The 13,553-nt window shown below is 33.6% G+C and overlaps 4 protein-coding genes across 4 annotated transcripts in view; 2 read left to right on the top strand and 2 right to left on the bottom strand.

Annotated features, from left to right (window-relative positions):
- On the bottom strand, positions 2,712-5,009 carry LOC104740489 (rac-like GTP-binding protein ARAC10). Its single transcript, XM_010461109.2, has 8 exons — positions 4,682-5,009; positions 4,139-4,226; positions 3,796-3,905; positions 3,621-3,684; positions 3,467-3,531; positions 3,308-3,373; positions 3,109-3,221; positions 2,712-3,012 (listed from the first exon to the last, which is right to left on the bottom strand). The coding sequence occupies exons 1-8, from the start codon at positions 4,784-4,786 to the stop codon at positions 2,976-2,978; spliced, it is 648 nt and encodes a 215-aa protein (XP_010459411.1). The 5' UTR covers positions 4,787-5,009; the 3' UTR covers positions 2,712-2,975.
- LOC104740480 lies at positions 7,066-8,026 on the bottom strand. The gene has a single exon (XM_010461096.2). It carries the CDS (start codon positions 7,955-7,957, stop codon positions 7,436-7,438), a length of 522 nt encoding a protein of 173 aa, XP_010459398.1. The 5' UTR covers positions 7,958-8,026; the 3' UTR covers positions 7,066-7,435.
- LOC104740474 (bidirectional sugar transporter SWEET5-like) lies at positions 10,769-12,440 on the top strand. Its single transcript, XM_010461084.2, has 6 exons — positions 10,769-11,072; positions 11,181-11,217; positions 11,327-11,543; positions 11,686-11,847; positions 11,936-12,055; positions 12,146-12,440. Exons 1-6 carry the CDS (start codon positions 11,030-11,032, stop codon positions 12,284-12,286), a joined length of 720 nt encoding a protein of 239 aa, XP_010459386.1. The 5' UTR covers positions 10,769-11,029; the 3' UTR covers positions 12,287-12,440.
- LOC104757066 overlaps positions 12,729-13,553 on the top strand; it is a 2,262-nt gene continuing 1,437 nt past the window's right edge. Inside the window, exons 1-2 of the mRNA XM_010479783.2 lie at positions 12,729-12,981; positions 13,305-13,550. Coding sequence (XP_010478085.1) covers positions 12,764-12,981; positions 13,305-13,550 — 464 coding nt within the window. The 5' untranslated portion in view covers positions 12,729-12,763. The remainder of the gene's footprint in view (positions 12,982-13,304; positions 13,551-13,553) is intronic.

The raw sequence follows: 13,553 nt of genomic DNA, 5'->3' as shown, positions 1-13,553 counted from the left end.
AAAGTTTACAAAATAATATTTTCATTTTCTAAAACTAATATGTATATCTTCCGAGATTCCCTTTTTGATACCACTAACGTTTACTTATCTTATATTATTATCTTCCAAATCTGATTATCTTCTATAAAATTCTGATCGACTTAAACTTTACCGATTTGAGTTTTGTATTTCTATTTGATGAATATATATACCTTTTAATCATATTTAACATTCTTTTTAATTTCTTAACTGATATAAAAATAGGTTGATTACTTTTTTGAGCTTTTCCATATCTTCCTTCTATTTTACATATTAAGTATTTTCCTTATCCTTTGAGGACTAATAATTTATTACATATTTTCATTTAGAGAATCAAGGTTTTGTTTATATACTCCCTCTGTCCCATTATTATATTAAAAAACCTAAGTTTTTGTTCCGTTTTATAAGAGTTTCTCAAATTTTTATGACTAAATTTATATTAATTTAATAATTTATGACTAATTCGTTTAGACGAGTTATATTAAACTAGTTATAATAATTTAATAATATATTAAACGAGTTGGGAATAGAGAGTCCATTTCTATATGGACGGATCCATGGATACCAGCACAATTCCTAAGACCAGTTATGAGTAAGAGACCTTCTCAGGACCCTTTCGTTAAAAACTTCACACCTTATCGATCGACAAACTAATTTTTGGTGCATGGATATGCTCCTTGAGCATTTTATTCTGGAGGATGCTGCTTTGGTTGGGGCTTTACCTTTCGGAAGTACTTAGAGGGAGGATTCTCTAGGTTGGCATTTTACGAAATCCGGGAAGTATTCGGTAAAATCAGGGTATGATACGGAATGCTTGGCGAAACATGGGTCTCAGGTGCCTCGGTTAGGGCCGTACATTACTCCCCTCTTAGCGGGAGTTTGGCGGGTGGCTTGTCCACCAAAGATAAAACATTTGATGTGGCAAGTCTTATCCGGATGTATATCGGTTACCGCAAATCTGAAGAGGTGGGGTATTGCATGTGATGCAGGTTGTGCTAGATGTGGGGCTGATGAGGAATGGTAAATCATGCTCTCTTTCGGTGTCCGTCAGCTCGACAGACTTGGGCTTTAGCTCAGGTGCCGTTTGGATCGGTTTCATTCCTTACAGACTCTCTGTATGCAAATGTGGATCATCTCTTGGGTTCCGCCAATCCGGGTTCTCATATTTAATATTCCAAAAATAACAAATACACATAAAAATATACACTAACATACTATATAGGCATATACCTCTGTTTAATTCTAGAAATCAAAACAAATCTAGAATTTTATATTCTATCTAATAACAAAATTAATGTAATTAGGTTATAAACTTTATAAAACGTAAGAAGGAAAAAAAATTCTAAACAAAATTGTAAATTAATTAGACAAAAAGTTAATTAATTGAAAATTTGAAAACTAAATAAATTAGAAATTATTATTTAAAATACAATAATTTATAACTTAGTCCCGCGGTGTACCGCAGGTGAAATCCTAGTGACAATATAAAAGGAAACATACTGTAGGCACTTTATATGTCTTTGGTTAAGCGCTTTCTTATACGTTAGAAAAGCCTCATGGAAGTCAATGGCAGCTTCTTCCCACTGACGTTCTGCCATTGCATTTTTCCACCACATTTGCGGAGTTTACCGACGACGTCCGCAAAACCACGATCACCTCTATCATGAACATCAAGGGCAAGTGCCTTCTGGTATAGTTGTTGCATCTATTCAAAAAGGTGTTTTGTTGTGTTTCAGTCGTAAAAAGCCAAAAGAAAATATGCAGCGATAAAATTTGCAGAATCTTAAGTAAAAAAGCCCTATAGCAGATGCTCTTTTACTTAACCTTAAAATCCTTGTTATCTTTTGTTTCAATGTAGAGCTGAAATTCATTTGCATAAACTTCAAACAGATGATTTGGGTCGGTTTGAGTTACATCGTAGACGAGAACACAACAAGCCACGTGAAACAAGCATTATCAGTAGTAGTAGTATTATATTACAACTCTTAAATTATTTTGCTGGATGCACATTTTCTGTACACTTGTAGCAGTAGTAGTAGTAGAAATCTAGACAGCCAATCTAGTAGCAGTTTAAGCTGTTAAGTAGAACTGTTATCTATTTTATTCAATTAGATTTTTGATAAAAAATTTAATCTGAAATTGTTTTTTTTATATAAATTTAGTAGTTTTAGATTTTATTCGATTAGATTTTTAAAATCTTAACTGTTAATTTTTTTAAGTATAAATTAGTTTTGATTCTAATAGATTTTTTTTTTACTTTTCTACAATTTATTTTATTTGATGTGTCCCCTATTTTTGTTTTTTAATTAATTCTATATATTTAATTAATCTTAATTAAGTTTTTCTAATGACAATTGAATATAGATTTTTACACCTTTTAAGGTTAGTTTCATATTTGTACTAAAATATGTAATCACTCTCTTGTTTGACGGTTTTGTATATGATCTTCTGTTTCTCTCCGTATAGTAAATATTTGGAGAGAAAAGCAGATGCGACTGCAACAAAAGGGTTTCGTTCATCGGGCTTGTGAAGGCTACAATGGACCGTTTTGTCCAGAGAGAAAATCTTGTCATGGTTTGTATTATATAGTCAGCATCTATTACTCACTCTTTTGCAGATTACTCTATTCTCTACTTATGCTACAAAGGAGTGAACAAGTGGATCATATTTTCTATCTTTTGTTCATACTTGAGTTGCATCAAAATGGCTAATATATTGCAATAACACAGGTTCGAAACAAATAAACATACTTGAGTTTATCATAATAAGCTCTCTACCTCCCTCTTTCCCACTCTGTATCACTCTCTGTCTCTTTCTGATTTCAAGGTAACTATTGATTGATTAGAGGCTAATAATCTCTTACATGATTCAATCTATATATATATATAAGTCTCCCATTATATCACACAATCTCAAAAGTGGAGTTTAATATCATCAGACGAGTTGGGTCAACATCATTAATGCCGAGTCACTATCCTCCCACACAGAACGTTTCTGCACAAGAAAATAAAAAACAAAGAGAAATCAGTATCCTTAGGATTCTAAATGCAGAGTTTGTGACAAGATTTCGATATATAAGTTACTACTCACGATAAACAGCCGTGACTCGTCTTTTGCTTCTTCTTCTTCTTCGTCTTCTCCTTTTGTTTAACCAGCGGTTTGATCACTTCCTTTATCGCGGAATCAAAAACTGCTTTCACATTCTGCAAAAATGTAAAACTTTTGAGGCTCTGTTAGTTCTGAAGAAAAGAACTGCCTAATAATACCATTTGAAGGCCATTCAATGTACCTGTTGAGTTTTTGAGCTACATTCAATGTAATATGTCGCACCAATTAGCTTACGCAGTTCCTCTCCCTATCACATAGTAAGGCTTAATTTACTAACCATCAAGCCTTAAAATGAAAATTACATGAAATCTACGGTAAAAAGAAGGCTATAAAACCAAACCTGTGCAGTAGTTACAGGGGATAGTCCAGGATGATCAGCCAAATAATGCTTATCTTCACGGAGATCTACACCGATGTTGTAAGAATCATTAACTATGCTATGTATCTAAACGGTTTAGAGGAATCTGTTAGTAAGTTCTCATTTGGTTTCTTACCTAATTTGGTACCGACAAGGACTAAGGGAACTCCTGGAGCAAAGTGTTGGAGTTCAGGGATCCACTGACTCAAAAACAACAGTCATATAACATCAGAAATGATTCAATACTAGTGACATTTTAGCTTCAACATCAGAGAAAAGGAGGATGGATCCATTATTCCAATAATACAAACCTTTTTAAAAACATTCTCGTAGCTAGCTCTGCTGACTAATGAGAAAGACAAGACGAAAACATCTGCTCCTCTGTAACTTAAAGGCCTTAATCTGTTATAGTCTTCTTGTCCTGCAAACAAAGGAAACATGTAAACTCAAAAAAGACAAATTCCCCCAAAACATAAAATTGATTTAGCCTATCCAACAACAATCAACCAAAATCAAAGAACTTGACCAATAAAAACGTTATAAACCACTAAAGGATCCAACAATCAACCAAATCAAAGAACTTAACTAATAATAACGTCAAGACAGTTCTTTCACAGAATTGGATATATGAATTGGGGAAAGAGTGTTCATTACCAGCAGTGTCCCATAGGCCTAAATTAACAGTGGTGCCTTCAACTACAACATTTGCACTAAAGTTGTCAAAAACTGTTGGTATGTAGTCCTGTCAAAGACAATTCATCAAATCAATCATCCACAGTTTCAAATCAACGAGAGGGTAACATATGGAAGCAGACATACATATTATAATAATATCATGAAGAAAAAGTCTGACTAATCCAGAGGGGATATAGCATAAAGCTGGACTATAGTCTATACACAAAAGCTGCAAAATAACCCCAGATGCGCCACAAATACGTCAAAAAGGGAAGTAAAAAAAAGTTTAAAATTGTCAAAAAAATGGATCTTTGTATCATGCACAATAAAGGAGCTAACTTTGGATTACCCAGATAGATTCTAAGCTGTAGTTTGAAATACCCAGATAGTTTTTGAGTAAATTGAGGATACCCGGATAATAAAAATCGGAAATTTAAGCTAAATCTGAGAAACCCAGATGAGAATCTTGATCAAAATCTTAGAGAGAAAGAGAGGTTTTTTTATAAGGAAAAAAGAACTCACAGTAGGGAATTTATTGCTGGTGTAGCAGATGAGCATACAGGTTTTACCAACGGCACCATCACCAACAGTCACACATTTGATGAACTTTGAAGCACTTGAAGCCATTTTGATTGATCTCAAACAAACATAAAGAAAGCCAAAAACAACAAGAAAGAAAGAAGAAGAAGAAGAGAGAAGCTAAAAAAAAACAAATAGAGAGAGATAAATGAAGTGATTTACTTAAAAAGAGGAGTAAAAAATTGAATTAAACCCACACAATTGAAGAACATAGAAGAAGGTAGGGTTTGTTTGTTTGTTGCTCAAATTTATTATGCCCTTTTTCTTATTTTACTTTATTTTTCTTCTGGTTGCTCTTTTCAGTATTTCCAATTATAAAATGAAATTTAGTATTTTGGTATTTGGTATTTGGTAGCTTGTTTCTTTGGTTTGAACTTGAAGATAGATAGAGATGGAGCGGTGACACTCACATGATCCATCTTTCCCCCTCTTTCCTTTTTTCCAAATTCTTACTTCATTTATTACTTGCTCTCCTTACCACAGCAACATTTGTAGTATTGGAATTTGTTTAACCAAATTATTGGTGATTCAATCTTAGTTTTAATTACTTGTGTTTATTACTTTATTGTAAGAAATTGAAATGATGTGTTGTGTTGTATTATGGTACGGCTTTACGAATCGAAGTACTATTAATAACATATAGTCATGTTAAGCCACACAGTGTGACAAGTGAAGATGGCCATATAGTCATGTTAAGCCACACAGTGTGACAAGTGAAGATGGCTTATACCATATATGCATACATTAACATGTACTGTCGAATACATGTTTCGCTATTTTTCTTTTATTTTCTATCCAGATTAAGAAACTACAAAGTGTAAATCTGATTTCTAAAAATTGTAATTTTTTGTTTTAGGATATTCATTTTATTATTACTTGGATAAATTGGCTTTTTTATATGTGGACCTACATTTAGAGAAGAAAACAAAAAACTTATCATCTAATTTACTCAATAATGTAAAATTGGCCAACAAGAGTTTCGTTGGCAACAACCACCAATAAAAATTCCCAAGATTCACAAAGTATCATAGCAACTTTTAGTACTGTTATTAAAAAATTGAATACTCTTACCAAATAGTTCCTTTTTGTTTGTTAATTGATAGTCCTGGTTTAGAAAGTAAAAAAAGTGTGTGTAATGATTTGTAGGTGGATGTTGGAGCTAAGCTTTGTGTGGACTTCTACCAAAAGCCGTAGATAAAATGATTAAACAAACATACATATTAGTTCTATAACTAGATAAGTTAATAATTATTGGAGTAATACCTACGGCTATATCGACGGCGACTCAACCACCATATAAATATGAAAATGCAAAAGTATGTTATATTAGAGAGGTGCTCACAAGGGAGGACCACGGGGACAAATTGCTCTCTCTATTCCAAAGCTGTATTAATTTAGGTTTCTTTTGCAAGTTATTCCCACCAAGAACCTCCAAAAATATATACTATTAAAAAGTAGCTGATTAATAATACGATTGGAATAACCAAACGAAAGTAGTTATCGTTAAGTCAAGTACATGTATGTCGAAGTGAATTCATAACTTTGGTCTCTAAGGGAGATTAGTAGAGACTAGAGAGAGATATATGACTAGGGAATATGTCATGCTGTTGGAAGGATAACGTCATTGAAAAGAAACAAGAACAAAACGATAAATATACATATACGTTTCGGCAAAGTAATCCAAACAAAATAAAGGAAGTGGAAAACCTAACAACAATAACCCAAAAAAATAAAAAATCACTTGATGTCCTTGATGATTGCGGGTCAAAGCAAAACATGAGAAATATGGTGAACTGAGTGGATTTGAGTTGGGTTAACGTTGAAACTTGAAACGCCATTCTTAAAGACTTAACAACTAAATAAAATTTTATTTATAGAATATCATAGTTTTCTGAAAATATATAAAACTAAAAAAAAAAAAAAACAAACTAATGCAACGGGCCCGAACACTTAATATATGGACCGCATCCGAAATGACTCGACCCCTGCGTGTTTCCACCTCTTGTTCCTATCGGTCATGATTTGCTGTTATGTTAATTTTGATCTTGTAGTTAATAATAGTATCTTATATTTTAGGGAATATAACGCTCAACATTTAACATTTTTAGCTTATTTCTTCTCCTTGATTAATCCACCATATCACAATCCTCCAAAAAGGAACGTCCTCGTACTCAAAAGAAATCCTAGTAGCTGTCCAAAACTACTACCATTGATAGAGTTCTAAGTCGAATCTAATGATTTAATAAACTAATCTTTTGAAACACATACTAGAAAAATACAGAAATCATGTCAAGCAACTAATTATATAAATAACTGATTATATCATATGATTAACTTAATCATTACTTCCACATATGCTATACAGCTAATTTACATAATTATATTAGTCACAACTCACAACCCTTTTTTTGATATCCCCAAAAAAGAAACAAAAATATTGCTTCTCTTTCAAGAAACATAAATTTCCGTTAATAAAATAAATAAATCAAAATGGGAAGAAAAAAAAAATAATAATTCGAAGTTGATACTTGATAGTCTTTTAATTTTTATATAAACAGAATTAAAAATTAAAAATAATAATTAAGGAAACGCGACAAACCCCCAAACCAATCCAAAAACGAGTCAACCCATTTTGACAGCCTTTTTTCGCCGCAGCCGCCAGAAACGCACGCAAACGCGTTTCACACACGCGCCCCACTAACTTTCAATTATCTCATCACGCCGCGGAGTCGTCAACACAGCAGGCAAAGACGGCGGAGAATTCGCCGGAGGAGCTTTACCTGAGTAAACCGGAACAGAAGCGAATCGAGTGGAGAAGCTACGCATTCCACCTAACCCGACGTACTCGTCCTCGTCGTCGTCTTCGTCGAAGTTCAAAGAGTAACTCAAAGGATCGTATTGAAACTTCTCGCTTGCGTCCCAATCGCGTCCGCGTCTTGGATCGCGATTGAATCGTCTTATGAAAGTCTTCCACCGTGGACCAGCTGCGAGTTCAGACCACTCTCGGATCTTTAAACTTGCTCGGATCCACCACCGTGGCTCGTCGCCGCCGTTGCTGTGAGTGTGAGTATTGTTGTCATCGACGGTTCGAATTCTTCCCCAGGAAGAGTATCCAACGGCGTTGGAGCTTCTTGATCGGAAACTGGGGAAACACGAGCAGCAAAGTCGATCGTACCGGGTATCTGGATCCCGGGTTGGATCCGATTGCGTAACTTCCATAGAGAGAGATGTTTTTTTTTTTGGGTCAACAATAGAGAGAAATGTTTTAGCCTCTCTGTAAATGAATATGATTGGCTCTGTCTCTGTTTATATATACACTTGTTAAAATAAAAATAAAAAAAAAACATTTATTATACGTTATATAGATTTTTTTGTTAATTTCTCGAAAAAAACATGAAAATTTTGTGAGATAATTGTTTATACTTTTAAAAGTCAACTTCTATTTCATTAAAAAAAAAAACAATTGTATTGAATTATGTACCATGGCATTATATATGTTACAGTTTGATATAAAACACAGCACTAGAATTGTTATAATGAAAATTATTCCTAAGTAAGGATTGATACAAATAGCGTTTAGAAAAAGACATGGCACCATAAACCTCAATTATTGGATTTTAATATTTATACAGATACGTATACTTAAATTTATTGGAATGTTTTTCTAACAAATACTTTGGATTTTGGATTTTGTTCTTCGTTTTTCTATTTGAGATGTGGATCATGCATGGAAAATCAAACGGAGAAACAAGGATATGGTCGAAGAACAATTTTTTTCTATGTCAATGTCTCGTGACTGATTCGGTATCTGGACGTGATCGAATCTCTCTGGTCTAGACGTCGAGACTCGAGACAACCAAGTCAAACAAGTTTAATTGAACAAATGTGATCTGGGAGTACAAACTCACATTCGAGATTTTAGTTCCTTATTTCCAATATAATAAGGATAATAACTCTTGTTTAGCTTCGGATCATAACAGCAGTCACCCCATCGTCGACCAGGTACCAGTGTCTTTGGCATTATCACAATCACACCATTAGGAGTGAACTCCACCGATGCATTGATCATCTCCTAAATGATTGATTAATATGATCTTAGACGACCAAAATTATTGATGTTTTTTTTATTTTTATTTTTTAGAATATCAAATCAACATATAATAATAATAATAAAAAAACAATCAACATATAATAATTGTTTTTTATTTATTTATTATATGTTGATTTGATATTCTAAAAAATAAAAATAAAAGAACATCAATGATTTTGATTTTGGAAGGGTTAAATAAGTTTTTTTTTTTTACCGTGCTAACCACATTTTTCATTAAGTTTTATCAAAAAATGTGTCACCTTAAAAAGATGAATTCGATAATCTCGGTGAAAAGAACAAAAACGTTAAAGTTGTTGGCATGCTTGTGGATGCTTCCACCCATGGTATTCGAAGCTGACGCTCCAAGTTTTCACAGAGAAATCAAAAACCACAAAAGATCTATGTGCCAAGAAGATGATCATCTTTACCGGATTTTTATATCATCAATATCAACTCCTGCAAATTTCGTTAGTCTTCTTTCAGCGAAAGTGGAAGAATACAAACAAGAGTTCAATAATGTCCGCAGTATCTGGTAAGTAAACATCTTCAAGATTCCACTTTCTATTATACAATTATGGCTTGTTTTATTCTTCTTGTTTGACTCTCGATTTATTATTGTCTTATGCTATACTTATAGGGCTAGAGACTACTGGAAGGCGTGCCTCAATGGGGAATTTCTGGGCAAAGATGATATTATAGATAGACTAAATTAAGTACTTGTAGGCGGGTTTAAGGATGCTGTCTTCACTAACTTGTTTTCGTCTCTTTGTTACTTTGTTTCTAGATCTAGCTAGTGTCTTACTTTGTTACCTTCTTTTTCAACTTATTGTCTTCTATGATACTTTAATTTGTTATGTTTCAGTTACATGCGCTTAAGATTTTAAGTAATATGATCAATTAAAAACTTGTTTTTGGGATAACACAAGAAACGTTCCATCAGTTGAAAAAAATATACACTATAACCATCAATCGAGTTTACAGGCCACTCTTTATATGTTAGCATAATTATGATTAAAACATCAGTATTATAATCTTTAAGACAAATTTTCGCAAATGAAAGGGAAACCTCCCTTATACATGCAGGATTGAGAATCATAAAAAAAAAGTGTCATGCAGTTCCTTAGGCTGGTGCAAATAAATATTTTTTTATAAAACATATTTATAAGATGATTTTGGTTAATATTTTTTCCTGCATCATTTTCCTTTTTTATCTTTTAATAAAAATTTATAATCATTATTTTATTACTTAAAAATAATTATTATACATAAAAACCAAAAACTAATTAAGTTCCCATTCAAAATTTTGCAAAAACTAAAATCTACACCAAAATCAAAAGCCAAAATCCAAAAACTAAAAACTAAAATCTAAAAACTAGTTAAAAACTAGCAGCCATTCATGGCCTATATATGAGAGATGATTTTAGAATTTTCGAGTCAGCAAATCTATAGACTATAGATGCGCCTCACATTGAAAATTTGAGGCTTGTGTGTTCCATGTTTCTCTTCGGCTTGACTCATTCAATTCGTATGCAGTTTTGCTTTGCAGCTCTATTATTCATGAGGCCGTCGTGTTATAGAATGAAAGAAGTACGCACCTGATTTCATTATGATGTAGATCGAATGTTTCATAAGTTTGATGAAATAATAAAGATAGTAATTTAGTAAATGTATGTTAATGTTTGAGAAAATAAAAGAGAGAGGTATTAATTGTGAGTGAAGAGCCGGGTGTTTCTCATGCATGGGGTACGAGCGGAGTCAACGGCTTCATTGTTCAAATTTGAAACCACGTGTCTTGCGTTTGTTACTCTCTACTCAGATTCTGCTGTTTCACAGACTCGCTATTAAAATCCTTTTTGTTCATTTTTTCTTCTTCATAAAACAAATACCAAAAAAGAAAATCCATATACCAAAAAAACAAAAAACAAAAACAAAAACAGAATCCAGAAATCCACACAAAAAAAATAAACTAAAGAAGCTATTTCATCAAAGAAAAACAAAACAAACTCATCACAAATCAGAAACTAAAAAACTAAAGGCAGTAAAGAAAAATATATACATAAACAAGCATCATCGATCGAAAAGAAGAATCCAAATCATCTCAATATTTTGTGTTTTTCTTCTCCTTTTATTTTTCACAAATATATTATATTTTTGTAGAAGATAAAAGAAATCTTCTTTCGTAGTAACAAAAGAAAAAAAAAATGACGGACGCCCATACAGCCCGGACGGTCGTCGGAGTCATCGGTAAGTCCTTCACAAAATTCAATCAAACACATGCACAATTTTAATTCAATCAACAAAACAAATTAAAACTTGCTAATTTCTTGATTTTTTTCTGTCATATGTTTATAGGAAATGTGATCTCTTTCGGCTTGTTCTGCGCTCCAATGTAAGCACATGATCAATACATATATATATATATAATATTTTTGTTGTTGCATGAACTATGATGTTAAGCTAATGCATGCAATGAATAATATGTGAAATTATATATGCAGACCAACGATTGTGAAGATATGGAAGATGAAATCGGTGTCGGAGTTTAAACCAGATCCATACGTAGCTACGGTTTTAAACTGCATGATGTGGACATTTTACGGACTTCCTTTCGTCCAACCCGACAGTCTCCTCGTCATCACCATTAATGGAACTGGTCTTTTCATGGAACTCGTTTACGTCACCATCTTCTTCATCTTCGCTACCTCGCCTATCCGCGTAAGCCTTTTTTAACTCCCTAATTATTTATGTCACACGCATGATAAAACTATACAGCTAGGTTCTTCTATTATTCTATAATTATACTTTGATCGGGATAGTTTTTGATATGTGGAAGGTTGTGAATATATATATGTAACAGAGAAGGATCACAATAGCTATGGTGATCGAGGTGATATTCATGACGGTGGTGATCTTCTGCACATTGTATTTTTTGCATACAACAAAACAGAGATCTATGCTAATTGGGATCTTGTGTATTGTTTTCAACGTCGTCATGTATGCTGCTCCTCTCACCGTCATGGTATGCTGTACTTTCTAGCTAGACTACTTTTATATGTTCTCTTTGTCTCTCGTGAATAACTTACATTTAAATTAATAATGTGGAGCAGAAACTTGTGATAAAGACAAAGAGCGTGAAGTACATGCCCTTCTTCCTTTCATTAGCCAACCTCACGAACGGTGTCGTTTGGCTCATTTATGCATGTCTTAAATTCGATCCCTATATCTTGGTACAAAACTTCATTTCAACCGTCATAATATTTTCTAATCAATATATATAAATATATATATATAGAGCTAATTATCTACCATGAAAACAGGTTCCAAATAGTCTTGGAGCACTATCAGGAATAATCCAACTTATATTATACGCAATTTACTATAAAACAACTAACTGGAACGATGAAGATGATCACGATAAGCGCCATTCAAACGATGAAATCGAACTTAGCCAGGCTTAACAATTGCATCAACTATTTCATTGTGTCGACTGGTGCTTCATCGATAGGTTTAAAAGATAGAATCAAAACTGAACAACATGATTGTAACTTTTTAATTGAAATGACTGTATATGTAATTTGTTACAGTTTTAGCTTTAATTAAAGTTTAATAGAATTTACTTTATAACATTGTTTCTCGAAACTGTAAGACGATTTGATGTTAATAAGAACAGAGTAATAAACAGAGCTTCTCTCTTCTCTTGTTATAGGTGTTTGTTTAGTAAAACTGAACCTGATATGAATAAACCTGATATCAGGGGTAAAATTGTCATTTCTATCCAAGACTATTCCAATGTGGTTAGTTACCGGTTTACTCGATTCAAATTCAGAAACGAACCAATTATCAAAACCGGAATGTGCGGTTCACAATTGTGGCTTTGTTTTGTATCCCTTAAAACACGGAGGACCAGAGATACCGTTTGAGATGACGATTAAATTATGTTATCATCATCGCCGGCGGTCATCACCGCCGCACATCCACCTCCGTCGTCAGAAACGTACCAAATTCCTCTATCCTCGCCGTCGCCGCAGATTATTACCCGCCGAGACCTGTTCAAGACTCTCTCCGTATGTATCGCCACACCATCATCACTCACCGTCGCACCAGCCAACGCACGCGGCCTCTTTCAAATGCCGCCTCTCCGTCTCTCTAATCGGTAATTCACTTTTTTCGAAAACCCTAATTTTTGAGTTTCTATGTATATACAACAATGTGTATTTTGTATCTTCGCTATTTTGCTTAGCACTAAGTTAGAGTTTGATAGATTTTAAGTTTTGGAAGTGTAATTAGCTTTGAAGGCTATTGTGAAGGTGTTGTGTTTTGGTCAGATTCCAAATTTGTTTTCACATTGAATAGTGAAGAGTTGATCCAGGCTCCTGATTCTGTTTCTTGAGAAGATCAACTGACTCTGATTTGAATCATATCTATCTAATCCTTGTGAGCTAAGAAACCATGTGTGTGTTTTTTTCTTGAATCAAGTTATTACCTTGTGAGGGCTGGGGAATCTGATTACGAAAGCTTAGGGATCATCAACACAAACCCGGTGGCCAAAACATCGGTTGATAGTGGATTATCAGATAAAGGTAAGAAGCAGACTGTGAGAGCTGCGTTACAGTTAAAGGCAATGGGAGCTTGTGATCGAAACTGTTGGCTTTGGCCTTCCATTACACAGAGAGCTTATCAGGCTGCTGAAATCATTGCCTCCATCAATGGGATTAGTCGCAGGTA

This window comes from Camelina sativa, chromosome 2, assembly GCF_000633955.1.
Source record: "Camelina sativa cultivar DH55 chromosome 2, Cs, whole genome shotgun sequence".
Lineage (NCBI taxonomy): Eukaryota > Viridiplantae > Streptophyta > Magnoliopsida > Brassicales > Brassicaceae > Camelina > Camelina sativa.
Note: the sequence above shows the minus strand (reverse complement) of the source record. Positions and strands in the feature narration are given on the sequence as shown.

Coding starts and splice junctions, on each gene's coding strand:
- LOC104740480 (XM_010461096.2), bottom strand. CDS start 7,957: ATGGAAGTTACGCAATCGGATCCAACCCGGGATCCAGATACCCGGTAC.
- LOC104740489 (XM_010461109.2), bottom strand. CDS start 4,786: ATGGCTTCAAGTGCTTCAAAGTTCATCAAATGTGTGACTGTTGGTGAT. Junction 3,685..3,795: donor ACGAGAATGTTTTTAAAAAG/GTTTGTATTATT, acceptor TTTTTGAGTCAG/TGGATCCCTGAACTCCAACA. Junction 3,374..3,466: donor CCCCTGTAACTACTGCACAG/GTTTGGTTTTAT, acceptor ACTATGTGATAG/GGAGAGGAACTGCGTAAGCT.
- LOC104740474 (XM_010461084.2), top strand. CDS start 11,030: ATGACGGACGCCCATACAGCCCGGACGGTCGTCGGAGTCATCG. Junction 11,073..11,180: donor GACGGTCGTCGGAGTCATCG/GTAAGTCCTTCA, acceptor ATATGTTTATAG/GAAATGTGATCTCTTTCGGC. Junction 11,218..11,326: donor GGCTTGTTCTGCGCTCCAAT/GTAAGCACATGA, acceptor TTATATATGCAG/ACCAACGATTGTGAAGATAT.